The sequence below is a fragment of the Kryptolebias marmoratus genome, linkage group LG5 (genome assembly GCF_001649575.2).
Source record: "Kryptolebias marmoratus isolate JLee-2015 linkage group LG5, ASM164957v2, whole genome shotgun sequence".
NCBI lineage: Eukaryota > Metazoa > Chordata > Actinopteri > Cyprinodontiformes > Rivulidae > Kryptolebias > Kryptolebias marmoratus.
Window position 1 is genome coordinate 5238513 of NC_051434.1, and position 26486 is coordinate 5264998.

The 26486-nt window shown below is 40.9% G+C and overlaps 1 protein-coding gene and 1 long non-coding RNA gene across 4 annotated transcripts; one reads left to right on the forward strand and one right to left on the reverse strand.

The window, feature by feature from the left end:
- Nucleotides 1-490: 490 nt before the first annotated feature.
- pogza (pogo transposable element derived with ZNF domain a) lies at nucleotides 491-15843 on the forward strand. Of its 3 annotated transcripts, none has more exons than XM_017429595.3 (25): nucleotides 491-652; nucleotides 2284-2424; nucleotides 2850-2989; nucleotides 3114-3174; nucleotides 3434-3637; nucleotides 3715-3888; nucleotides 4144-4229; nucleotides 4323-4478; nucleotides 5573-5835; nucleotides 6042-6199; nucleotides 6334-6434; nucleotides 6502-6648; nucleotides 6761-6895; nucleotides 7420-7497; nucleotides 7998-8101; nucleotides 9181-9321; nucleotides 9873-9929; nucleotides 10020-10192; nucleotides 11168-11207; nucleotides 11568-11724; nucleotides 11806-12210; nucleotides 12414-12716; nucleotides 12965-13165; nucleotides 13245-13375; nucleotides 14503-15843. In XM_017429595.3, exons 2-25 carry the CDS (start codon nucleotides 2298-2300, stop codon nucleotides 14852-14854), a joined length of 3894 nt encoding a protein of 1297 aa, XP_017285084.1. In that variant the 5' UTR covers nucleotides 491-652; nucleotides 2284-2297; the 3' UTR covers nucleotides 14855-15843. The 3 variants fall into 3 exon arrangements, with proteins under 3 accessions (XP_017285084.1, XP_017285085.1, XP_017285086.1); XM_017429596.3 differs by lacking the exon at nucleotides 491-652 and adding an exon at nucleotides 773-888; XM_017429597.3 differs by lacking the exon at nucleotides 491-652 and adding an exon at nucleotides 896-1035.
- Nucleotides 12900-14092, reverse strand: LOC119617057. The gene is made up of 3 exons (XR_005233225.1): nucleotides 14024-14092; nucleotides 13176-13411; nucleotides 12900-13036 (listed from the first exon to the last, which is right to left on the reverse strand). It is a non-coding gene; the product is annotated as an uncharacterized LOC119617057 (long non-coding RNA).
- Nucleotides 15844-26486: the final 10643 nt, after the last annotated feature.

Here is a 26486-nt window from a genome sequence, read left to right on the forward strand (position 1 = left end):
TTTAGCATTTTTGAGTGTGAAAACAGCTTCTTTAAGTAGTTTTAAGCAGCTGAGGAAATACATGTTACGCGTTAAATTTTCCTTTGTTTTACTGTTGTTTAGATGTGCAACTTAAAAACCTAAACGTGAGTGGAAAACTACACGACGTGTTCGTTTATTTGTGAGGTAACTTATATAAAAACAAAGGCATGCTAACTGTTAGCATGCATTGTTAGCGGGCACACGTGCAGCTCTTTTCCACAATAAACAAAGTGAAAGCGTTTTACGTCAGAACTGACATAACATCCCACGAAAGCCGAGTGTATTTCACGTTGTTTTAGGAAAATGATCGGGAATAAAAGCAAAGTCTTCCTGTTGGTTTGTTTGTTTTTATTGTTTAGTAACAGCAGGATGCCGTGTCTTCACGGCTACATATCACTCCGCCCCGTATGAATCTAGTACCGACAAAAGAAACGGCAGCCTGTGCGGAGGCGGAGGGATACACTAGCGCTACCTCACAACACAGACAACGTGTTCTTTGGTCCTAGCTGCTGCCAGCTTATAGTTACTGCAGGTTGCAATATACATTCTTTATTTTCTGGAATTCATTGATTTTATTTATGGAATTTTAAAGGAATGAACATCTATTTGTCATTATAAAAACCAGGATAAGGTAAGTACCCAGGTGACATACTTTTCACACGGGTATTTTGCAGAGTTAATAAAGTCATGGAGTTAGCTGCTCGGCTAGCTGCTAACTGTTAGCACTGTTAGCTAAACTGTTTGAGGAGGAGGGGGAGGGAGGGGTGCCGCGGACATGATCGTGTGTGCAGGAAAAGCACAACATCTCTCCTGTTAAACCCTACCAGCTTGCTTTTATCACTACATGTTTGAATAATTAAACTGAAAGTAAGTATAGGCGGTTATGTTTAGTAGGCTTTGTTAATATAATTTAAATGTAACGTACTTAAACAACATTTGAGCAGTACTTCAGTGGGCTAGCTCATCTTGCTAACCGGCAAGCTAAGTGCTTAAAAGTTTACCAGCTTTTCTTGGGTAAGTTAACAGATCAACTCACTGGTACGGAGAATTTTAATCAGTATAAGTTATCGAGTGTTATTTAAATCGAGCTGTGTAAAATTGGTAAAAATAAAAGAAATGCAACTGAAGAGCCACGGGATTCTCAGCAGCTAGCATAGCTGTGAGCTAACAGCTAACATGATTACAATGTGCGGTGGAACTACAATAATAATAATTAGAGTGAAATTTTTTGTTGGTGTTTATAATTTAAATTGCATTAGGTGTGTTACATATGTAAACATTTGCACACTTAAGCTTTTACGTTAACAATGTACTTAAATTTGTGGCTTATCGTGTAATCACTTAATCAATTTATCGTAGACATTAAAGTGAACATTTAAATTTTGACTAAACTAAACAAATTAGACATAGCGTTTTATTATCTTGGAAATTTAAGCAACTAGTTGGTAACTTTAGTCAAAATTAAGCTCTGATTAATTCAGTTTAAAAAGACGAACAGCTTTGATCAAAAATGCAGATGTGATGTACTTGTTGTTAAGAAAAATAAATTAAATTAAAGCCTGGATCCCAATTTTGCAGTTTGCTGTGGTGTGGCGACAAACAAGTCTGTGTGTTATTACAACACGAGGACACCATTTGAGCTCAGTGTGGACAGAAACCTGGGTTAAAACTAACAGTTCAACATGTAGAAATTGTTTTCTGCATTTGTTGTTTGATTTTTATCAATATCATGTTTTTAATTGCTTACATCTTCTTAGAGATTTAAAAACAGTTGTTGTTGTTCTCCTGAACTTTATTCACATTAACTCTATTAGCTTTATGTTGTTAGCTTTTTAGAGGACTACACACAATCAGATCTGTTTATTTCCCATAATCCTCTACTCTGCAGTGGCTGTGATTGATGCAGATGAACATCTTCATGCAGTTTTGTAGTTATTCTTTTGGCTTCTTCAGGGGTCACTACAGCAAGCAAACTCGCATGAAAGATTTGGCAAACGTTTCACGCCGGATTCCCTTCAGGATTACAAACTCACCGAGCTACCGCAACCTACTCTATGCAACTTTGCCTCATTCCTTAATCCTAAACTGAGATCTACAACATTGTTTTGTTTTTATTTGAAAAAAAATCTCATTTTAATTTTAGAGTCGTTATGTAATTGCAAAAATATTTCACTTATACAGTAATGACCAGCAGCAACGGGTCACATGATGAATTTATTAGGAAGAGTAATATATTGAATATGAATGTTGTTCTCCTGGCAGGTAGGGAGTGGAAGATGATGGAGGTGGACGCTGTGGCGGCAGGAGGTGCTGCTGACTTGCTGATGGAGTGCGATGAAGAGAAGCTGGACGTGTTTCCTCCACAACCGGAGCAAAAAATAAAACAGGAAAAACTAATTAAGGGTAAAACTTCAAACGGTTAAACAGAATCAAGGGTTTAAGAAATAAATATGAGAAACCTTTTTTGAACCAAAAATCTTTTTTTTATTGTTGAGAAGCTGCTGGCAGCAAGACTAATACCTGTTGGACTGTCTGTGTGCACGAGGATATGGGTTGTTTACAAAATTGTTCTTTCAGTCACTACCCCTAACCACTCAATGTGAGAAATGGTCTCTATAGTCCTGTCTTCAGAGATTTTGTTACCTGCTTTATTTGTTAAAATGGTTGAACTGAAGTTCTCTTTTTTACCCAGAATCATAAATGATATGACACAAGTTATAAAATATTGTTAATAATTTGTTATTAAACCTTTGTTAATTAATAGATAAACTTTCTTGTGTTTTATTTCAAGCTCAAACACATCGGATGTGTCTCTTGTATCTGTGTAGGCATTTGGGGTTCTGTCAATCAAATAAAGGAAGAGGCCGAGGAAGAGGTGGAAGTTAGCTCTTCACCAGTCGGTATCATCCCCATCCCAGTCAAACCAGTGACCTCCTGCGACCCCCTGACACCCAGCTGGACAGTGAAGGTAATGATGTATCATGATGTAAATCAGTTCATCTTTTCCTTTGTCGAATATTCGTCACCTGTGGATTTTAAATATCACTCTTTTTAGCTGCCAGTCGTTGAATTAACACGCCTGATGTTTCCAGCCTACAGGTTCTCCTTTAGGCTTCAAGGTTAATGGCCAACCAATCCCCTTCCAGCCTGCAGGTCAGTATTTTCTACATTAATGCGTGTGCTCGGTTCAGTGTTTTCCACAAGAATCAGAAGCTGTGTTCAACAGATAAACCCAGCCAGGGACTCAGTGTGTGAGACTTGTCAGTGTTTTGTATTTGAAAGTAAATTCTAAAAGCTTGTAAATGAGTTTCAGAAATGGGAGTTTGTTGAGTTTACTATGGTTTAGAGCTGTATATATTTTAAATATATTCAGTTGCAGCAGTGTGTAAGTGTTTCTGTGTTTGTCCTGCAGGTGGGAGGACGGTGTTGAAGCTGAGCACCTATCCTAGAGGTTCAGCCAGTGGCTTCACCACCATCCAGATGCCCATCGCCCTGACCATCCGCAGTCCTACATGTACCCGCTTTGTGAACACCATAGCCTCCCAGACCTCCAGCATCACCTCCACCCCAGCTCTGGGTCCTCCAGCAGGACCTGAGCCGATCCCCATCATCACAGGTACTCTCCACAGTCGGCCTCAGGTTAGAAGACATCAGATTCTCTTTAAACTAAGCCAGACCTTCTTTCTGATTCAGGTGTTGTTTCGGGCGAAGCAGCCCAGAAGGTTCTGAATGATCACAATGTGGACTTCATATCTGGTCCTTTGGAATCACTGGAAACTCCTCCCTCGGCTTCAAAACCAAAGAAACAACAGTCAAAATCCCGCTCAGGCAACAAGCTGACAGCACCTGATAAACTGCTACGAAAAGGTAAACGATTCATAGATCCAGTTTTGTGAAGCTTTTTAATTGCCTCTGATAACCTGAATTTATTCCTGTTTACTGGCACTCAGTAAGTGAATTGTTTGTAGGTTTAGATTCTTTTTTTAAAGTTCTCCTGTAGCACAAAGTCATTACTTGGACCTCTTCTGGTATTCAAGGAAGCTTCTAAATGCAGAACAATCTTAGCAACATTTGAGGCTCAAGTTAAAACCTAGGTGTGTTTTTTGTTGTTTCTTCTCTCAGGTGAGGTGGGACCCGTCACTCCCCCCAACTGCCTTGTCTGCTCCTCTCAGTACAAACTAATCAAAGAGCTGCGAGGCTTCATGTGTGTAAGTCCTGCACTGCGCCCGTTACACCTGCACCTGTGAACCTCACACAGCTCAACTCTTCCTAATTATCATTCTTCCGCCCCCTCTTATTAGATGTGCTGCCCTGCCATTGGTCTGAGTCTTCAAAACCAAAGGAAGCAAAGGATTAAACAGCTAAGGAGGAAACGAGTAAGGAACAAGCTTCTCAGAACCAGCAGAGACCCTCAACCTTCCAATAAGGTTCTCAAGTATCAACAAGGACTGCCTGCCGTGAGTTTGCAGAAGATCCACACCTCCTGTAACTTGTAAAATTAAGTAGTGAGATCCAGTCTTGGCAGCACCAGTTTGCAGTGGATAAATAAAAACATTAGTAGTAAAATGTAGGGATGGGAATCTTTAGGCACCTCATGATTTGATTTGATTGTGATTCAGAAAGATGCGATTATAAACACCAGGAGGCAGCTGGTAAGCTTACGATGTTTACCCAAAACACTGAAATTAAAATACAGTGACAAAAAATTCAAATAACTATGGCTTATTTTACATAAACACTGATTTATATATTTTCATGCCTAATACAGCAGGCTCTTGTAGATTCTCAGTCATGGTTAAATCCAAAAAAAAAGGTTAACCAAAAACAACTGAACTTTTATTGTGTAGCTGAAGACATTTTGCTTCTTATCCGAGGAGCTTTTTCAATTGGATTGAATTGAAAAAGCTCCTCGGATGAGAAGCAAAACGTCTTCAGCTATACAATAGAAGTCCGGTTGTTTTTACTAGGATTTCTAATAAAGCATGCACAATAACATGCACTCTATAAAAGCCTATAATTCACAAGCTGCTGACCAATAATTAGCATACATGCTAACTTGACATTGAGAACACCTTGGAAAGCTAACTCAGTTAGCTTTGTGTTTATCACTGGACATTTATATTCAGATAAAATGTTTCAAAGTCATTACTAAAGAAAGTCACGATACAGTAACTTTAATTATTGCTAACAGATTTTAAAAAAGATGGGAAAACGCACAGCTTTTCTGCAACACATTTTAACTACAGCTACGGCAACTCTACCAGGACAAACTACTGTACTGACTCTTTTACGGTGGCAGTAAACATTAACGGAAACAAACTTGAAACTTGATGTTTAAAAATCAGTTTAAAGGATGTTTCTATTAGTTATTTTATAAAATTTTTATAAAACTACTTTCTCATACGCGTCCGAACTTCCTGCTGGGAGTATAAAACCTTTACAGCTGAGTGGGAATTAAATTGATCGGATGTTGTTGTATTCTTCAGCACCTCCTCTTTGTTAATCTTTGCCTCAGATGTGACTTTGTTTCGTTCTCCTGTGACTTTTTAAGGTTAAAGGTGCCACCCCTCCTCAGAGGACGGCCAGATTTTCTGATGACTTCCTGTCAGAAGGGTTTAGCAGCCCTGGATCTGACACTTTCAGCCCGGACCAGTCCCTACCGTCATCTGAACCTCCTCCGAGTAAACTGGTGATATTGTTGGAGGATTTTTATTATGGCTGCATGGATGGAAGCTCGGACAAGCAGAAAGACGAGAAGTTCTGTCGATACTTCCGCTGCATCCACTGTTCTAAGAGTCTCCGCAACAACATCAGGTGAGATTTACTGAAACGCACACCTATAAACTTCCCTTTAAATATAAAGATGATGTTATGCTATCGCTGCTCTCACCTGAGAGGCAGTTAGTGGGAAGGATTACACCAGACGTCTGCTGAACGAGCCTGAAGTCGGCTGTCTGAATATTGCAGTGATCTGGAGACGTTTCAGGTTTAAGTCTGAATGTTTGCTGTGTGTCCCGCAGGTTGATGGATCACATGCAACAGCACATTTTAGAGATGTCCGAGCAAAATAAAGAGAAGGACTCTGTGTTCTCCTGTCCCCACTGTTTCCGAAAGTTCTCGTCTCCGTTCAAGCTGCAGTGCCACCTGGAGGTTGTTCACAGCCAACACGAGTCGACAGGTGCGTTCAACAAAAATCAAAGACGCTTCTGTCTCATTACGACTATCAGATAGTTTTACTTAGCCTAGTTTTTTTTTTAAAGCCTCTTAAAACTGCTAATTTCTGCTTCTTTTTTGAATCGTCTCCTGTTGCAGTGACGTGTAGGATCTGTGAGCTGGCGTTCGACAACGAGCCAGCTCTCATGCATCACATGAAAAACAATCACAAACCAGGAGAGATGCCGTACTTCTGTCAGGTGTGTCACTCGGCTTCTTCCTTCCCCTCAGCCTCTTCAACACGAGCTCACTGCTCTCTGCCTGCAGGTGTGCGACTTCCGCTCGTCCTTCTACTCCGACGTCTTGACTCACTTCAAGGCGGTTCACGCTGACACCAGACACCTGATGTGCCCTTACTGCCTCCGAGTCCTGCGCCTTAGTCCCTGCTTCCAGAGGCACATTATCCGCCACCAGGTCCGTTCTCAGTGGCTGAAACCCACGCTCCGCCTCAGCTGATCAGCGCCAACAAAAAAAAAACAATGCCTCAAAACAAATCCTGAGTGTGTTTTTGTGTCTCTGTCTCCAGAAGAAAAATGTGCTCAGCTGTAACAAGTGTCGTCTTTACTTCCTGTATCTTCACGAACGCATCGAACACCAAGCGCTGCATCATAAAACTCACGTCACGCCGCCTCAGCTCAGCGGACTCAAACCTGGAACCAAGGTACACCTCATGTCCGTTCCTACACCTACCTTCTCTGCTAAATATTTTAAATGTTAGAAAGTTAAAAAAAAGCTCTGTTAATATTTTAATCTTTTAAGTCAACTCTGAAACGTACTACATATTGGACAGAAAAAGACTGACACTGAACCCAAAACAGAAAATCTGAGCCAGAATTTCAGATTCCTCCAAGGAGGCTGTGAAAGATGAACTTTTTAAGAAGCGCTGTGAGAACAGGTGATCCGGCGCCAGCGTCTAAAGACCTCTCCAAACTCCATGTGAGAAAACGAACGGCTCACAACGACATGACCGCGAACCGACTTCCTGACTTCTTGTGGAGGATGACGGTGTTATGACAGATTAATGCTACTGAAACTCACAAATAAGAAGCAAAGAACTAAACAAATTCCTGAACTTGCTCTACAATTTTAAAGTTGAATCTTTTTCTTTTTTAAACAATTTATTGTAAAGTTTTTGTTTGTTCAGGCTGAGCATCGTAAGATCTCCACCTTCACCTGTTTGTGCAGGTAACGGTCAGGACGTACTCTGGGTTTGGAGGATCTGAAAATGAAGATTCACAGAGGAAGACGTTTGTTCCATGCAAGGTTAGCGTTGATACGGCCGCTGATTTAAATCCCGAGCTCAGCTGAGGCTTTAATCTTGTTTTATATTAAAGCTAATTTTAAGGGTAAGGAAGTTGGTTTCGCTCTGCACATCCAGACGAGCCTCTTTGAGCTCTGAAGTATTTTCATGTTGAAGAACAGAGGTTTAAAGACATAAAAACAGAAAGAGTCAGAGCTGAAATTTCTAGGAAAACAACTGTAAAATAAGTTTAACTCTGATTTTCTGACTAAAACATCTGATTTATTTTTATTTAAACCAATAATTCCTTTATTCCCAGTTTGTCTTGAATCATAATTAATCAGTTTTTGAAATAAAGATGTCTGTTTGTGCCAGTATGCCCTTAAATCTAGCTATTCTGTGGGATTTTTGTTTGTGTGTGTTCAGTTTGGAGTGTTTGTCGTGTTTGTGGCACCTGCCAGTAAAATCTGCACCTTCTTGTCCCGTTTTTGTGTCATTTTACGCCTCCGCTGCTGTTTTTCAGGTGGTTGAAGTTGCTCCACCTCCTCCTCCTCCTCCTCAGGACGATGTCAAAAGGAAACCAGTGGAGAGTTTGGGCTCTCTTCTGTCTGCACTGAGTGCTGAAAGGTATAAAAACTGCTCCCATCAGTCCTCATACTTCAGTTCAGAAGCACAAAAACAAACCGGGTCTCGTGGGTTCTGCTTTACTTCGTCTTTAGGACAGAAGACCTCATTCAGCATCATCCAGAAATAAAGACGTAGTTTATAATTAAAAAACTAACAAAATGCTCTTATTACCTAATTTCCCAGATAATTCTTTATTATTTAATAGAATAAAGTAGGAACATGAACCTTAAAAGCTGTAATTTTTACATTTCTTTAATGTTTTTCTTCTCCGTTTTAAATGAAAACATTGATCTTCTCAGCTATGAAAGTGTTTCAGTTTTCTTGTTTTTCACTATTCAAACTGGTAGAAATAATGTCTGAGTAGAAAAGCATCAAATTACTGACTTAAATTAATCCAACTTTAAGTCATGAATGTTAATGTTAATAACTCTGAGGGATTTGAGCTGCTTGTCTCGTATAAAAACAAATAACGATCAGAAGTTAATTATTGTTGTCATTTCCTGTAAAACTGACTAAAAGGTTCAAACTTGTCTGAAGGGACTCTTCTTCTGTCTCCCAATATTTAATTCAAACAATCTTAATTTTACCGTGTGAAATTTTGAAGCTTGTGGAGATTTTAACTTCCTTATTGTTGTCTTTAAATTCCCCCTGCAGCAGTTCAGTTTATATTTTCTTCTCTTTAATGATAAACAGCTTCTTAAAATAACATCAGGGAGTCGTGATTAATTCCTCAGACTGTTGAAGATTCTTGGACTGCAAACATATAAACAGTAATTAATTTACTTCCATGGAATATGGGGCATCAGTACACCAAGTTAATTTAATTAATCTAACAAATATTGACATATTTAACCCCTTTAATAGTCAAGATTTCCTGGTTCTTACGTTTTATGTCAACAAGTGAGCCACAATTCAAGTTTAATATCAACATGAATGACTTCACTGTAATAAAAACTAACGGAATATGAAGATATATTTATTACAGTTGAGGTAACGGCACATAAACGTCTCATCTCCCTCATGTTTGGCTGATTTGACTGTGATGAAAACGTCTTCAGTGGAGTGTTTTTGTGTTTCAGGGATTTTAGCTCCTCTCATTTCTGCATCGAGTGTCTGACTTCAGTCACAGACCTCAGGACTCATTTTCCTAACCTGGTTCACTGCTCGCTCTGCAAGTTCTCCACCTGCTGCTGCACCGCCTACGCCAACCACATGATCAAGTATGTCCACGCTTAGACAAGTCGGCACGGTTTCCTCAAGTCCTAATGAAATGGTTTTGGTGCACAAAGCTCTCTTCCAGCATTTCTGCAGCTGTTTTAAAGGAAACGGTGAAACACCCTGAATCCACCTCCTGTTTTCTGCTGAGCTTGTTCCTTTAAAGACAGAATTTACACTAAATAAGTTTTTAAAAAACGCCCTTAACTTTTCAGCCAAGTCATTTTCAACAACAGATAAATAGAAAAGCAAGCACAAACTCAGTAAAATGTTAGAAAAACACACCAACTTTTACTCCTTTGGCTACAGTTCAGTCATAATTTATGCTTTAGACCCCAGAAATATAAACAAACTGATCGACCAGGCAGTATTTCCATAACTTTTTCTAACTTTGTACTTTTTTTTATCACTTATTGGCTCCACAGCTTTGTGTGTTGTTGTGGCTCCATTTATTTGCTTTCTTTAGGGTTTAAAAGGTTAATCTAAACATTCAGGGGTTGTTAGTTTTTTGTTAATAATCCATTATCCTTCTAATTGCTCTGTTTTATTTTTACAGTAATCATACCAACATGAAAGTGCCCCAGTTCTCCACCATCTTCCAGTCAAACCCGAGGTAAGCAGGAGAATCTGATCGTTATGGATCGGTTGAATTCGTCCTGTTGGGCAGACTCTGAAACTAATCTGCTGTTTGTGTGGGTTTCAGTTCGCCACAGCTTTTAAGATGTGCGTCGTGCACATTTTCCTCCTACAGAGGAGACGCCATGGCCAACCACCTGACAGAGAGACCAGATCACGCCTGCGTCACGTCATCAGACGAAGAACGAGTTTCCATCAAGTCACCAGATGAAGGACAAGTTTCCATCAAGTTAGCTGAAGGTAAAACACACTTTAAAAAGAAATAAAATCAGTTTCACTGCTGATAATGTGAAGAAAACTCTTGGGTTTGTTGGTTATTTTTGTAATAACTGAATGTTGGGGCTGCATTCAGTCGTAAATCCTCGCATGAAGCTGAAATATTTAGAAATATTTAGCTTATTTTTGCAGCAAAATGAGTCTGAATGAGCCTCAGGCTGCAGAGCAACAAAAACACGTGAAAATAAGAATTTTTGCCGTAATTGAGATTTGCCTAAAAGTGAGTCCATCTGGTGAGCCCGGGAACTAAAATAACTTAAAGCATATATCTTAATCTGCCTATAATTTGGAGTTTTCAGACATAATCTTTTTTTATTTCGTGTATAATGTTTGGCTTTACTGTGAAGCTTGAGGATTCCTCTTTTTAAATCACTCCAGGCCAATAAAAATTGAGTTTAAATCAGCTTGTTGCTTTTATCTTTTTGAAGCTTTAAAATAAAGAACTGAAAAATAATAACAATTAAATATTTAAAGATTCCTCATTGTTACTCGTTGTGCCAGCACGGGTCAGATTTTCTTCTGACACCAAGAAAATTTGCAGTTAATCGTAAAAATCAAAAGCAAAATAGTTTATATTTCAAATTTAAAGGTATAATTAATACAGCGTGATTTTACGTCTGGGTCAGGTTTAGATAAAGAGGAAGAGGAGGAATAATTCACCTCTAACAGGGGTCTGTGACGTCCTGACGCCTCTGAAAACCTGACAATTTACTCAAAAACAAACCAGTTTTGATACAAACTGGTCCTGTGGTGTTATTTCTGAGAAGCCCACCGGGTGGCGCCAGAGTGACGTTGTTAATTTCACCTGTCAGGCTGAAGAATCCAAGCTGCTGATTTTTAAGTTGTTGTTTTTAGAGGATTTTTTACTGTGAAACTGAGCAAAATAATTCAACTAAATAAATCCTTTTTCTGTTTGTTTGTTTGTTTGTTTGTTTCCAGAGCCGAGTTTGAAACAAGTCACCATCGTTAACTCTGAAAGGTAAACACACTAAACTAAAACTTGTCAATAAAACCAGCATAAACAGGAGTGAAGAAGATAAATTCTAATAAAAAACATCAAAATAAAGCAATTAAAAAGTAAGTTAAAGATTATATGTACAGATTTTGGAGTTATTTGTTAAATGGAAGAAGAATTAAGCTTTAGAGCAAAGAGAAGTGGAAATAAGTTTATGGAACTTTTATATCAGCTAATTATATTGTGACATTATATAAAGTTAGCTGACATACATTCGTAAGAAGAAGAAAAAACTTCCTTCAGCACTGAGGATCTGAGTGTAAATATCTGTGAGTTCTGACAAATCACAGAATTCAAAGTCCGTTTGTTTTGTCTCTCTGTCAGTGAGAACCTGTCCAGTAAGGGAAATGGAGCCTTTGTCCCGATCCACCTTGTCCCACATGGTCAGACCGTCCCCCAGCTGTCAGTCAAACCCCTCACATCCCCGTCCTTGCCGTCCTTCGAACCAGCCATGACCATCAAGGTGCTCGGGCCTGGACAGGTGAGAGGAAGCCCTGACGTGCTGCCAGTGATGGTGCCGCCAGAAACCAGAGGGAGAACTGACTTTCTTCTTCCTCTTCAGCCGAAGGTCACCTCTCTGTCGCTGCCCCAGCTCTCCATCGTCCTCTCCTCCCTGTGTCACGGCATCTCCGAGACGTCTCGCCGGTACGCCATGTCTCCTGCCATGATCCGGTCCTGGATCGCGCAGCAGCAGCGTGGCATGGCGCACAGGAGGTGGTGCTGGCGGACAGACAAGATGGCGGAGTGGGTCCTGAATCGGCGGGAGCAGCAGCTGAGCGTGGGGGAGGATGTCCTGCTGCTGACGGCCAAGGCGACTCTCGGCGAGGGCGTCAAGGCGGAGGAGTGCTACAGCTGGACGATAGACTTCATGCTGAGGCACGACCTCGGCCTGCAGACCACAAACAACAACAAGCTGAGGAGCGTACGGGAGAACAGCCGCATGTTCATAAAGTCCCTCTACTCCCAGGTCAGCAGACCCGTCTCCTCGTAACATGAATATTTATCAGCGCTTGCACCTTTCATCCTCACCATCAGGACATGTTGGTGACAGTAACCATTTTACCCTCTTTGCTCAAAGCTTTATTAATAAATTAGATTCCTAATAGTAATAAGTTTTATCTGTCAGTCACTTTGTATTGATTGCAGCTGACCCGGCTTTTCTGCTCTCAGATCCAGAGTGGAGTTCTGCCTCTTTACTGCTGGGGCTGCATGGACGAGCTTCCTGTCTTCATCAACTCCGACCTTTTCTCCAAACAAAACTCGGCGGCCTTCCAGCTGTTCGGCTCGCTCGAAGACAAACCCACATTCGACATCATCATCTCGGCTCTGTCGGACGGCGCCTTCCTGCCCCCCCTGCTGTTCTTCAATGGAACTGCGCCAGATATCCCCGAGGGGTTTCCTGACAACGTGGTGCTGGAAGCCCGAGAGGAAGGGTTCACCGACGAGGACCGCCTGCAAATCTGGATTGATAAGGTCTCAAACTTTGATGTTCACACAAACAGGAAGCATTTATTTAGCTAACACAACTAATTGAATAAGTCTTTATTTGCTGCATTATTAGAAGAATAAAATAATTAGATTTTGTGTGATGGTGTCTTAGCTCTTCATTGTTATCCCTCAGGAATAATTTCAGTGAACGGATTATTTTCACCACAAACTGCAGACGTTTATGCTTTGTGCTGCTGTGACGTCATCTGATGCCATCCTCCCCGTCTCCTCAGGTGTGGAGCTTTCGCATGACGGCGAAACACAACCGCAAGTCTCTCCTGGTGGCGGACGTCCATCGAGGTCACCTGAACAGCAAGTTCAAAGAGAGTCTGTCCGCCATGCATACGGACATCGCCTTCATCCCGCCGGGCTGCAGCTGCCGCCTGCAGCCGCTCGAAATCTGTGTGACGCAAGTGCTGAGAGACTTCCTGCAGGTAGTCTCACCTGTCGGGCTTCAACACCTGTCGGGCTCACTGACGAGGAGTACTGATGGCGTGGCTCTTGTCTCTCCAGGCCCGGTGGACTCAGCTGGTCTCTGAAGGGGGTCTGGACGGCCTGGGACTGGACCAGCTGTCTCTGACTTTAGCCTGTTGGCTCAGTGAAGTCTCGTCCACTCTGAACTCACAGACGGACGTCCTGCGAAGGTGAGACACTCTTCCCTCAGACCAGGTTCCTAGAGTCTGTTTCACACAAATCACTGTTGTCATAAATGATAAAAGTCAGTTTCATGTGATCAGTTGTTAGTGTTTCAGCACCATAAGTTGGTGTAACTCAGTCTATATTTGACAACCGTTCTGCTCTGATCACTTTTCCTCCTCGTAGCCCTCAGACATGAGGACGAGTTGAGCTTAAACTCGTCTTTATGTTCGTTTATTTATGGCCACCTGTAGGACTCTGGAAGGTTCTTATAAAAACAGAAGAATCACAGTTTTCTCCTTTTAAAAAAAATCGCATTCAAGTAACAAAACAGTGTCTAGACTGGACATTTAAAATTTAAACAGTACAAGTTCTAAAACACTCATTTAAACTGCTTAAATTGTATTACTTCCAAGTTATTTCATAAAAAGTAAAGAATGTAAACAATAATAAACAAACAGCATGTGCTTTTTGGATATTCAGCCAACTAACAGGTTTTTAGTTGAGACTCCAGAGATCGTTGTAATGTTCGTGTTTCCTGAATATCGTCTCGTTGTTTTCTTCAGTTGTGAGCGATATGAGCCCACCTCCCTGTCGGGACAAAGCTCTTAATTCGGCTTCAGATGGTGCTGTTGTATAAATACTATACCTGGTACCTCACTGAGCCGGAACCTTGTTCCCCGTCGTCAGACGAAGTTCTCTCTCCGTGGCTGCAGAGATTCTCCGCTCCGGCTTTTATTTTTGTCGTGTAATAAGTGCCTCTTCAGCTCGGTGTTTACGGTGAGAGAGAGGGGAACGAGACGAATTTTCCACTGAATGAATCAGTTCTGTTCAACATGTTGAATGTTTGCACCGACCTTCTACCGCCTGTGGCTGAGAAAGCCGCAGCTGGAGCTGCAGCGCCTTTAATTTGAAGGGTTGATGTTTATCTGTGAAATCTGAGCTTCGTTTTAAAAAAAAAAGTTTTACAGTTTCAGACTGACGGCCTTTTTGTGATTCTGTAGAACTTGACCTAATTACTTATGAACAACTAACACCTTGTTTAACTCGTGATCATGGGGTCATGTGACTGCGTGGCTGCAGGGTTTCTTCTTCTCTGGTTTTATTTTTAACGCCTGTCTCTGATCTGGTTCAGATCGTTCAGCTTGGCGTGCAGCCTGCAGCCCGTGGACGGTCAGGGAGAGGTGGCGAGGATGATCACGGCTCTGACCGAGTCTCTGATCCAGCCTCCAGAGACCGAAGCACCCGGTCCTGGACCTGAACTCAAAACTGAACCAGGACCAAGACCAGGACCAGGACCAGGACCAGGACCAGGACCAGGACCAGAACCTCAGCTGGAGGTGAAGGAGGAGGAGATGGATGAGCAGGAGAACATTAAAGAGAAACCGAAGGAGAACTGGGAGTGTGTCAGCAGTCCGTCTGCTCTCCATCAGGTGTTCGATGGCGAGAGCGACGGCGAGTCGTTTCAGGGCTTCTCAGATGACTGATTCTTCATCATCGTCTTCCTCTTCTTTACCTCAGAGACGTCAGAGAAGCTTCGGCTCCTCGTCGGTCCGACGTCACCCTAAACCAGACTCTGATACAGGAGTTATGTAGAGACACACTGAACATTATAGATTATGAGTTTGTTGATCTAAAAAAAGAAAATCATGAGTTTCAAACCCCAAATAGACGAGTTTATTAAGTTTTAACGGCAGCAACAGCTTAGAATCGATGTCCTGAAACCCCTGAGATGATTCTGGTTCACTGAAATGAAATCAAACAACAAAACCAAAACACCTCTGACTGTTATTAGTTTTAAAATCAGTCGTGTTCAGGTTTTTATGAAATTAAACGAAACTAAATTCCGATAAACTTTTCAGTTGTTTTGCTCACTTTTTGACTGAGTAAAATCTGATTGCTAATATAAACCATTCCCAGTCAGCGTAGGGGGCGATATGCATTCCTTCACGAAAAGTTTGTTGTTTTACATTTTAGCATTTTATCAAAAAAACATTATGGAGTCTGAGCTGATCTCAGTTTAGTTTGTCCAACTCATCAGCTGCGCTTCATTAACAAGTTATTAATCATTAATTTGTAAACGGACGGATCACAGCAGGTTTTCACATCTTTTAGTTCGGATCACTCGGACTGATCTGAGATCTGTTCTGAAATGAACCTTCAGTTGACGAGTTGGTTTGTTAAATAACAGCCGAACTGTTAAAGGAAATCTGTAAATAATAATAAAAAAAAAGAGCAATCATGTTTATTTACCATCAAGACCCTAATCGGTTTCAGGAAAATGAAACTTCTTCAACGTCGACAGTTGAAACTCAAATGTTGGATCGTTTTTACAGCAGAGTTGTTAAAGTTGGAAACTTGAGTCCAGCTGAGTCTTTTTTTGCTGCAGTTTGTAGATAAAAACTTTTCTGACGCTTTTTATACTGGAAGATGAATTTTCTGTTTTGCAGTAAAATAAAGGAAACTATGTTCACTCTGACTTGATTATTTTTTACCTCGTATTCAGAAAAAAGTAACTGAATCAGACTGAAGCGACGCCGACAGTTGGCCCCGAAGCAGACCTGCTCTGGTGTTGAAGCTTCAGAAATTGGATCCACGCCGGCAGCGGTCAGTCCGCAGAACGTTAACGTCCTCGGGCGCTCATGCACTTTGACCTCTGCAGCAGCGGGGAGCATCCCCGTTGACACTTAAATATAGAAACCATGAGAACAGAAGATGTTTCCCAGCCCGTCCAGGAGCGACGCAGAGACGACCCCCCCTCAGGACGAGCCCGACCAGCTGAGCAGGATGTGAAGGACATCAGGACCTCCACTGTCCTCTGGTTAAATTTAGATTAAAGACAAGGACGGGACTCTAACACAGATTCTGATAATATAAGTCATAATGTTACCATGACAACAGCCTTAAAGAGATGCTGAAACCACAAATTATTTCTTTAAATTCATCTTCCAAAAGGCCGTAGTTTGACAGGCTGTTCTTCAGGCTCTCTGAAGGTCTTTTGTCCACATCTTCACGACGTGAAGCTTGTGGTTTTTTTTTTTTTTTTGGAGTGGAGGACAGAAGACGAAAGTTTCCATGTGTCCAATTTTAACAGATCGGGTCAAGTGGAAAAAATCCAGACATGTCTCTTCCCAACGACACGCTCCAGCTCCTCCTGGGTTCCCAGAGAAGATCAGCCCCTAAAGATGTCTAATCTTTGGGGATTATAGATAAATAATCTCAAGAGGGACTGTCAGGGCTAAAAACTACGGCAGATGAATCATATCTGATGGTCGAGTCTTTAGGAAACGAGAAAAATCCAGCAAAGACCTGAAAGAGGCATCATCTAACAGCTAAAAGCTCTCTGGAAATCATCTCATTTGTGCTTTAAAACACAGTTTTATGTGTTGAACTCTTCTTATTTTTAGTATAATAGATTAAACTCAAGAAGTGGAAGAGAGGATGCTGGTAAAAGATCCTAAAGATTCAAGAATAAGAGTCTTAAAAACAAACATCGTTCCTCTGAAGATGGTCAGATACCGGACTGAAAACAGGCAGTCTCTGAAAGAAAGTCTGGAAAACTTTTAATTAAGATCACTTTAAAAGGTTTTACTTCCTGAGAAGCTAATTTTAGAGCCTGTTTGCAGTTTTAAAATGTTCTCACCTGGTTTCTGATTCATTAAAACATGAATCGCCCACATCTTCCTCCAGCTGAGATCCCCAACAACAACACAATAATAAAACGTGTCTTTATATATATTTTAAATTTCTTATTTAAGCAGAAATACAACAAATTGACCTTATTCTGAGATAAATTAAAGGTGTATGTTTACCTGAACATCCTATTCAAGTATTTAATAGTTTTTAATAAACATTTTGCACTTTTTGCCTTTTTTATTACTTTATCAGAGCTTTTGTGTAACTAGAAGAGGATGACCTTTGACCCTGAACATCTGGAAACTTTCTCCATCACAGGACCTATTAGCATTCATTAGCATCTGTTAGCTTCTGCATTAGCATTGTAAACAGAGGAGCAGCGGGAGGTGAAGTTCTCTCCTTGATCTTCTGTTTTATTTTGATTCACGTTTCACGCTCCAGCCGTAAGAAAAGGCTGAGCTCGGGTTTGTGTTTCTGAAAGCTGCTCCGCACTTTAATAATCTGATCATCGCGGATAAAACCTTCAAATCTGGGATAATTACAGAGGAACGGCTCTCCGCGGCTGATCTGGGCTCTGCTTTTTGAAACTAAAAACTGAAAATTGAAAGTTAAAAACCATACTGTGTGTGTGTGTCGTCTGGATAAACCTCTGAGCTGTGTGTGTGTGTGTGTGACAAATATGAAATGTGTTGGTCTGGCTTTAATCTGATTTAATCCAGCTCTCACAACAGATTACAGTCTGATTACACAGTTCGACGGGAGCAGCGAAGGACAGAGACGAGCAGAGGTCGAAGGAGACTTTTTCTTTTCCACCTTGGTTCAGATACAGAGGAGCTCAAGCTGCCTGAGCCCAAACCATCATTCCTCCACCACCGTGCCTGACAGTTATGAGGCGTTTCTGCTGCTGTTCTCTAAATGATGGTTTAACTTCCTCACTTTGGTCTCGTTGATCCATTCTCAGTCCAGCTTCCCGGGTTGAGAAACTTAACTGTCTTAAATATTTTCCGTTATGACTAATCTTTATCTTTGCAGAACATAGGATTTGTTTTGTTTTTTTGTTTCTGTTTTTTTTTAAGCGATTGTGTAACTGGACCCAGACTGATGCAGATAAGATTGTTGTTGATGTCTTCCCTGACTGACATCGTGTTGGAACATACCGGAGCGACAACCTGACCTGATAAAACCAGACCACAGTTTATTCTGTACTTGTCTGAGAAACTTCACAAACTTTTTATCCCTCAAAAGAGAGAGAGAGGTAGAGAATCCCTCGTCCAAGACCAGGTTTATTATTTCCTTCAGTGAGGAACAGGTTGAAGTATAGCTCACAGTTTCTTTTGATAAATTAACAAAAAGCCCTTTTTATTGTCAGCTCCTGGATGATTTTAAAATCCTCAATGCCAAATGTTTCAATCTGAACAAAGAAATTGTTTATAAAAACAAAACCTTTTTGCCTTTTGTGTGTTTGAGATGATCCAGTATGAGTTAAAGTTATCAAAATGCCAACTTTCCTCCTATTTTCAGAATTTTCACCCCATTTTTTTTTGTAAAGCCCTCAGGTTTTGGACCCGTAACGACCCGTGCTCATAAAGAGTTTTTCGAGGCGGTCACACCTTGAAACTGAGCTCTTGTTTATGGACAGAAACAGGATGGAAACTGAGAAGCTGAGCTTGTTTTCTCACTGAACAAACACTCAGATGTCCATATGTGGTCAACGCCGACATCACTGATGAAGTCACCCTGCAGTGGATTTCCCTGAGAACTGAAACCAGCGACCCGAGCCCATTGTTCAACATCCAGCTGTGCAAAGAGAAACAAAGAGTCCTGATGAGGTTTTACAGCAGATTTTAATGAATCAGTCGAAGGCCTTTCTGCCTCCGATGCTCGCTTCACGGCATTTTTGCAGAACTGAACCTGCAGAGCCTCTGAAACGTGATCTTGCTGATAACTTTTTGTTTTGTTTTCTGCTGCTGCAGCTTCGGGTTTTCCTGCCTGATAAAGACAATGCGTTGTGCTGAAAAGGGGGGGTGGGGGGGGGCAAGACCAGACAGGAACAATCTAATAAAAATACCTCCTAAGACGTTTGTTCCCATAGATCTCAGGAGCTGATGCTCTGCAGCTGCACACAGCAGCTTTTAGAGGTCCGTTTAGTTTCACACAAACAGGTCAGAAAACAACCAGGAGCTTCAATAAACTCAGTGCAAACTTTACAGAAGAGAAATCCCAGAACATTTAACCAAAGATGAAGTGATTAAAGCCAAAAAAAGAGGATTTTGTTTTACAACTGATAGTAGCAAAATCTTTGAAACATCCTGGGACGAAGGAAACTAAAACCTGAAGTTTTTACTGATTAAAACAGTCCTAATTTGATCATATAGTAACAGATGAGGACCTTAACTGGATTAAAAGAGACTAAAAAGACCGAAGATATTTGGGTAAAAACTGGGAGCAAACAGTTCTATAGTCTTAGAAAAACACGGACAGAAAATGCAAAGAATTTACTGATTTCATCGCCTGCAGAACGTGATATCCTTCAAAAAAATTCAAAGAATCTCCAAGCAAGGAGCAAGAAAGAACAAAATTCAGACGTGTCAGAAATTAAAAACAGAACTGGTTCTTTCAGACACAAACTCATAAAGAAACTACATTTAAAAAAAAATAAAACCCAAAAACTATAGAGGAAGATAAATGGCTTCATCTGTCTTTGTTTTTGAGATCATTTATTTTAAACTCAATAAAAGTAAAACAAGGTTTAAAGGCTTTTTGTGTTTTTAATCTGCATTTCAGACTAGAATACATGAATATATTAGTGATAAGAACAGGTCGACTCAAATAAATATAATGTGCTTAAAGACAAATCAGTTTATTTCTGTTAGGATTTGGGTTTTTTAGTTATTTTTAGGGGAATCTTTTTGGTTTTATTCTTGTTTTCACACATGTTTCTGTCATTTGAGTTCTTGTTTTTCATGTTTCATGTTTTTTTGTTTATTATATGTTCTTGTCTAGTTTTGCTCCGTGTGACCTCGCTCACCTTCCCTCAGTTCGTCTCCTCAGGCTGCCACGCCCACCTCACCTGTTCTTCATTACCTGTCAGCCCAGCTGTTGTTAATCTTCCCCTCGGTCTTTATATTCTGTCACTTCCATCCTGTTAATGTTGGTTTTTATACCACAGACAGGTTATGTTCAGGATCCTCTGTGCTTCGGGTTCTTGTAGTTTTTCTGCTACGTCAGCTTTTTGTTCATCAAATCTGTTTTTGGATTTAAAGAGCAGAATGAGTCTGAAATCTGGGTTCATTTCTTTAAATCTTGATCATTTCCTGTCAGTCATGTGAAGAATACTTGCTTAAAGTGGCTGCAGCCCCTTTTCCTTTAAAAAAACATCTGTTTTTAGAGTAAAAAAGGTTTTATCAACATTTATTCTAGTGTTACATAACTCTGCAGGTTTTAATTTCCTTCGGCTCTGATTGGCTTTAATGGAAACAAGTTAAAAAACTGGATTAAACTTTTTGTTTTAATCAACACACAGCTCTGGAATCTGACACAGAGGCTCTGAAATTCACAGATAAATGAGATTTTATTAATCAGTTTAAGCTGTCTGCTCCCTGTTGGTTTCACTGTTTGAGGATAAACTCTGAGGTAATAATTTAGCCTGGTTATCTCCAGAAGCTGTAATCAAAAACAATCTGGAGGATTAACGGTAATCCAAACAGAGAAATTTGCATTTTCTGCAAAAAAGCGACGTGAATGTTGAGAGCTGAATGACGACTGACACTTGTCAAAGGAGCTGAATCTGAAATGTTGGTTAAAACGAGCAGAAGAGAAGCAAAACGAGCAAAACTGCAGCTAAAAGTCAAACAGGACGACACGGGATATAAGCTGAAAGGATCAAAACTACATGTAAAGTGCTGAATGACTTTGATGAAATCTGTTGAAGAAGCTGAAAACGGGCTGTCAGTTAAAACAAGCAGAACCTGAAGCTGAAACGAGCAAAACAGCAGCTAAAATCTGAAATTAGCAGAGCAGTAGCTCAAAGCTAAAGCAGTAAAAATCACAGCTAATATCTGAAAACTGTAGGTAAAGAGCCGAATGACTTTCCTCACGTTTGTTAAAGAAGCTGAAACTGAATCATTAGATAAAACAAGGATAACAGAAGCTAAAATTAGCAAAACCGTAGCTAAAAGTGGCATAAGAAGACAAAAACAGCACGTATGTAGTCGAGGTTTTCGAAGGAATTGAAGTTACAACCAAAGGTCAGAGCATCCATCTCCTGAATGAGCTGAACTGTTTGATTTATGGTTAAAAAGAACAAAACAAACAAAAAAAGAACTATAAACGGGAAAACAATAGGCCGACTGGTAGTCACAGGACAGATGTTTAGTTCTGCAGGTTGTTCTGCCGCCGGTACCGTGTTTCAGGAGGTCTGATCATAGTTTTAAAACCTGTGCGCTCATTAGTATCAGTGGGAAAAGGCCGAAGCGCCGCAGCTGCAGCCAATTAGCATAATCACAGATCTTTGCATCTTAAATGAGGCGAAGGTGTAGAGTTACAAACGAGGCTTTTTATCTGATCTCTTTGATGAACTCCGGAGGAGTTTGATGCCCAGGAAACGGTTCATCGCAGTCATAAAATATATCTCCTTTGCCGTCAGATATCTGCAGCTTTGCATGACTCCTCATGTCTTCGAGGAGGAGAGTGCAGATTCAGCATGACTCACTCGGAGACAACAGACTCCCTGTTAGTAAATCCACCAGTTTGAGGTCAAACTGGGATTTTCCTCTGAGTGGAAATATAATCCGTTTGAAACAGTTTCTACCATAAGACTGTGTGAGAGAAGAGTGTTTTATCTCAATGTTTCTGTCAGTCTTTTCTGTTTTTTTTTGGGGGGGGTGAAAGGGGAACAAACTTGGCAGGAAAAGCAGAGCAGCCCTCCCCCCACCCCTCCCACGCTCTCCTCCCCTTTTCTCTGAGCGTGTTCATTCAGAGCTCAGCCGCTCAGACCATCACACCTCTCTGTCCTTTGTCTCCGTTCGCCCTTTGTCTCTCCATCCGTCCAGCTGTCCAGCCGTCCATCCGTCCATCCTCTTCCCCCCCACCCCCTCCTCTCCATGTGAAGGATGTCCAGCTTCAGGTTTCTGACTCTTCATCTGCTGCTGCTGACTGCTGGTGAGTCCTTTAACTGTCTGACTGCCGCAGCTGTTCCACTTCCTGCGCTGCTGGTTTGATTTTTCAGTTGAACTGCAAAGATGTTTTCCTCTTCCTCCTCCTCCTCCTCTTCCTCATCCTACTGAAGCCACTGGAGGTCTTCCTCTCCGTTTTGTGCGAGGCGAGGAGGCACTGACTTAATATTTCACTTTAATTTCTTTCCCACACACTCAGACTTTTTTTTTTTTTGCTTTTGCTTTAAAAATCAATTTAACTAAATGTAAAAAAAACTTTTAAAGCTGGTTGAAGGACAAGAGCATTAATTTAAACAGCTTTTATAAACTTTTAATGTCTCATATGCATCATTTTTAGGATGCAGTTAACTTAAATTTAGTTGATTTCTGTTGCATATTTTTTACCTTATTAAGAATAAACCACTGTTTCTTTTAGACCTGCAGACATCTGAGTTGACTTTTGCATAAAATTCAACAAAAACTTGTTTAAAGTTGCAGTTTTACAGCTCTGTGACACCAACGTCTGGTGATAGCTGTGGGAGAAAGCTGTGACCTCTGGGATGGCTGACAGGTTAAACATGCAAAAGTTTTAAATGACTCCTAATTTCTTTTTTTTGGCTTCAGTTCAGTTCTTCTTCTCGACCTTAACAGTCTGTTGTGCAATTTGTGCTCAGAAAATGACAGAAGTGGACAAGTGGAGGACATTATGTAGATCAGTATCTGAACGTTTTGTCTTCAAGAAACAAAAAAACGTCAGCTGATCATCCTTCAGCTGGAAGGTTTTTCAGAATCACCTTGTTGGTGCTGTCAAAAGGTGTCACCTTTTGTATTTTTCATAGATTTGTCTAAAGAAATTAGAACAGCTTGTGTCTTTGTGACCGGCTGCTGCTTAAATGCTAAAAAACTCAATTAAGATGTGACAGGTGTCAATCAAGAGGCAGCTCTGCACGCAGGTGCTTCATAACAAACTGAAAACACCACCGTTTGACCAGTTTTAATCAGGTAATTTCTCTCTCTGTTATGCAATGAGAAAAACGGGGCTAATCAGCAAAAAAAAGAACCAAATTAGTTTAATCTCCATTTGGTTTCCTGTCACGTCAATGCCGGCTCTCATAGGACCAGCTCCTCTTGTCTGCAAACCGATCGCCCCCAATTTTCAACGCAGCCTCTCATCGTTTAGTCATACCAATAATAAAAGTGACTTCATCTTAAGAGAAGCCTAACCTCAGACACATAGGCTCCTTACTGAATCCAACGGGGTAATCGTGCTTAAACTGGTCAAATCTAAAAATGTCTCATCTTTCTTCCAACACTCGTCTCTGAAATAGTCCAGAAAACGGTGTTCACGTTATTCGTCTCTGTGTCCTGTCTTCCAGGTCCTCCAAATGCTGAAATGGCAAAAAACGAAACATGGTCAGAGCGCAGATAGTTACAGCTAAAAAAAGACAACCTAAATATAAGTAGACTGTCCCTCGGATTCAAACTACAATGTTTGTGTTGTTCGATGTATCGACACAACACTGGCTCATCTCTTGACCTGGGTGAAGTTTTTTTATATCAGAATGATTCATAGATGAGAGTTAAATGGATTAACAGACAGACATGAAAGTGATTCAGTCGTAGATGTGCATCTTTTGATATGTTTCATTAAAATTCAATCAGTAATTTGTGAGATATTTTGCTGACAGTACAGACAAATGAACAAACTGTTGCTCTATATCACTTTAAAAGATGATATAAATCTCGCTGTTTGGAAGCAAAATGAAAGGAAATGACTCAATCTTTTACACAACGCTGCATGAAACTGAATTAGATGCATTTCCATCAGAGATGCACGATGCAAAAATAGGTTTACAGATCCTAAATAAAGCTGCTTTAATCAATATGTTTATTTTATAACAGGAGCTGTGATCCAAATGTGTACTTCACCAAACTTCAGAGAGGAAAAAAAAAAAAAATCCAAATTAAACTCTTTGTGTTCAGTTCAACAGCTTCTATATTTCAAATAAAACAAATGTAGCAACAGTTTCATGACTCTGACCGTCAGGACGCATCGGACCAACAAACATTTGGGTCGTCATGGTGACCAGCGCTGACCACGCAGGACAGACGTGCACAGACGTGCACAGCTGTCTGTGGCGCAACAATTCAACCAGCTTTTTGCAGAACAGAAACAACTGACGGGCCTCGAACTGCACACGGGTTTCATTTGTCTTAAATGGAATTTAAGCTTGTTTCCCAGTGAGTGAGTGTGTGTGTGTGTGAGAGAGAGAGAGTGTGTGTTCGTGTAGTACAGCTGGTTTATATAAAGTTCCTCTAAGGGCCATCATTTGACCTTGCCAACAAACGCCCCCACATTGTTACAGACCCCCTCAGACTTTTATTTTCCTAACTTCCTGTCACTCTCCTCCCCTGCTTTTCCTTCTTTTCTCTCCTCTTCCTCTCCTTCCCCATCTTTCCTCCCTCATCCTACGCTTTCTTCACTTCCCTTCCTTTCTTTTTTCATTTTAATCCCCACCCGGCCACACGATTTGTCTTTTCCCTTCCTCACCTTTTATTCGTTAAAGTTTTTAACTTAAACCCAGCCCAGTCCCGCCCCGCCTGTTTGATTGACAGGTGACAGTGTGTGTGTCAGCTGGATTTAATTTCCTCTGGGGATGAAGCTGTGATTGACAGGCAGTCGGAGGTGACACACTTCCTGTTTGATCATTATTAGCAGCTCATCCCCTGAGTTCCCATCAGTCCTGCGTCTATGTTTGTGTGTTTTGACGTCCCAGTGGGAGCTTTCGGATGACCAAACCCCTCTATATATTTGATTTTTTTTCTGCTTTCTCCCTCTTTTTGATGGTTAAATTGTTTTGTCCTCATAGGAACATGGAAACAAGGACTGTGTGTGGTGCTCAGTCAAGCCTTGGAAACAAAAAAATGTTAGAGAAACAATGAAGGGATGGGCTCAAAGATTTCAACTGCCTGTCGTATAAAAAAAAAAAAAAAAAAAACTGCATGAAGCCTCTTTCACATCCTAAAGGCTCCATTTCTCCCAAATCCAGCATAATACTCAAAACAAACCACTCCTTTACCACCGTCTGATTCATCCAGACTCAAACATGTTGTCACCACAAACTCAGCGTTAGAAACGCCAACAGACGGTTTCAGATCATCGTTTATGTTCTCATATTTGGGTTTACTGTCACTTTAATCCTGTATTTATATTCTGTGTTAATCCCTGTTGATATCTGGTGTTTTAATGTTGTATGATCACACACCGGACGCCTCGTTGTAGGCAAACATTCAGCTTGTTTTAAACAATCATTAAGATACACTGCCCCCTTTTTCTAAATGAATAAATAAAGCAGATGTTGACTGACAGGAATCAGATCAGATTTGACAGATTAAAGATGTCAGATTATTTTGTCTGACCTCGTTCGTTCAGTTTGTATTTTTGCCAGAATCCGTATGGATTTTTATTTAGTTTCTGTAGTTTTTTTGTTTTTTTTCCCCCCTGCTTGAATCTTGATATCTGCTTCAGGGTCGGGTGTGGAGATTAAAGGTGTTCACGCGGGATTAAACCAAATTCTGGGTATTTGGTGCTCGTTTCCTGAGAGCGATTTGGCGTGCTGACGCTTCAGAAGTCCCTGATTGTTACCTTGGTGTTTGGTGAGTCAGCGTTTGGAGACATCCAGAAAAGAGAACACGTTCAGTCCTTTTATTATTCTCGCCTGCTGCTAAGGGCCGATGATGATGTTTTATCTGTTAACAAAATATCTCATTAACCACTGGACAGATTTTTAATGAAACACCTACAACTGATTAATTATTAGAGCCTATTTAATTCAACGTGGCAGCCGCATCCAACACAGAAATGACAGTCAATAACACAGATATTGAGCTAAAATCTGGTGTGGACGTCGCTCTGAGTGTCATATCACAGTATGAGGTTGTGTTACCTTTAAGGTTTGACCAAAATGACTGCAGCAGCATCATTTCTCAACGTGTCTGGCGTGAACGGCCTCCAAGGAATGCTTGGACTCTCTGAGGCGTCAGGTCTTTAAAGTGGGGTTTGGATGGAGCTGTGTCCTGTGTGCAGGTTGGGAAAGAGCGTGTCCTGCTATCTGAAGGAACAGTAGCCAAAACACGCTTTCTCCTCACGCTGGACTCAGATAAGGTGAAGCGCTCTGCCTTTAAGGAAGACGTTCTGCCACATCGAAAGAGAACCAGCCGAGATGCTGTTTGGGCATCTGTAGAGCATGCCTTCCAGATGTGCTCTAATGGAGGCGTTTCTTTGGGGGGGGGAGGCCTGGCGTTTTGACCCAAGATTTACTGAAGTGAT

Excerpts from the sequence above, each read along its gene's own strand:
- pogza (XM_017429595.3), top strand. The coding sequence starts at position 2,298 with ATGATGGAGGTGGACGCTGTGGCGGCAGGAGGTGCTGCTGACTTGCTG. Across the intron at positions 6,435-6,501 it reads AGATGCCGTACTTCTGTCAG|GTGTGCGACTTCCGCTCGTC; the intron begins GTGTGTCACTCG and ends CTCTGCCTGCAG. Across the intron at positions 7,498-7,997 it reads AGACGTTTGTTCCATGCAAG|GTGGTTGAAGTTGCTCCACC; the intron begins GTTAGCGTTGAT and ends GCTGTTTTTCAG.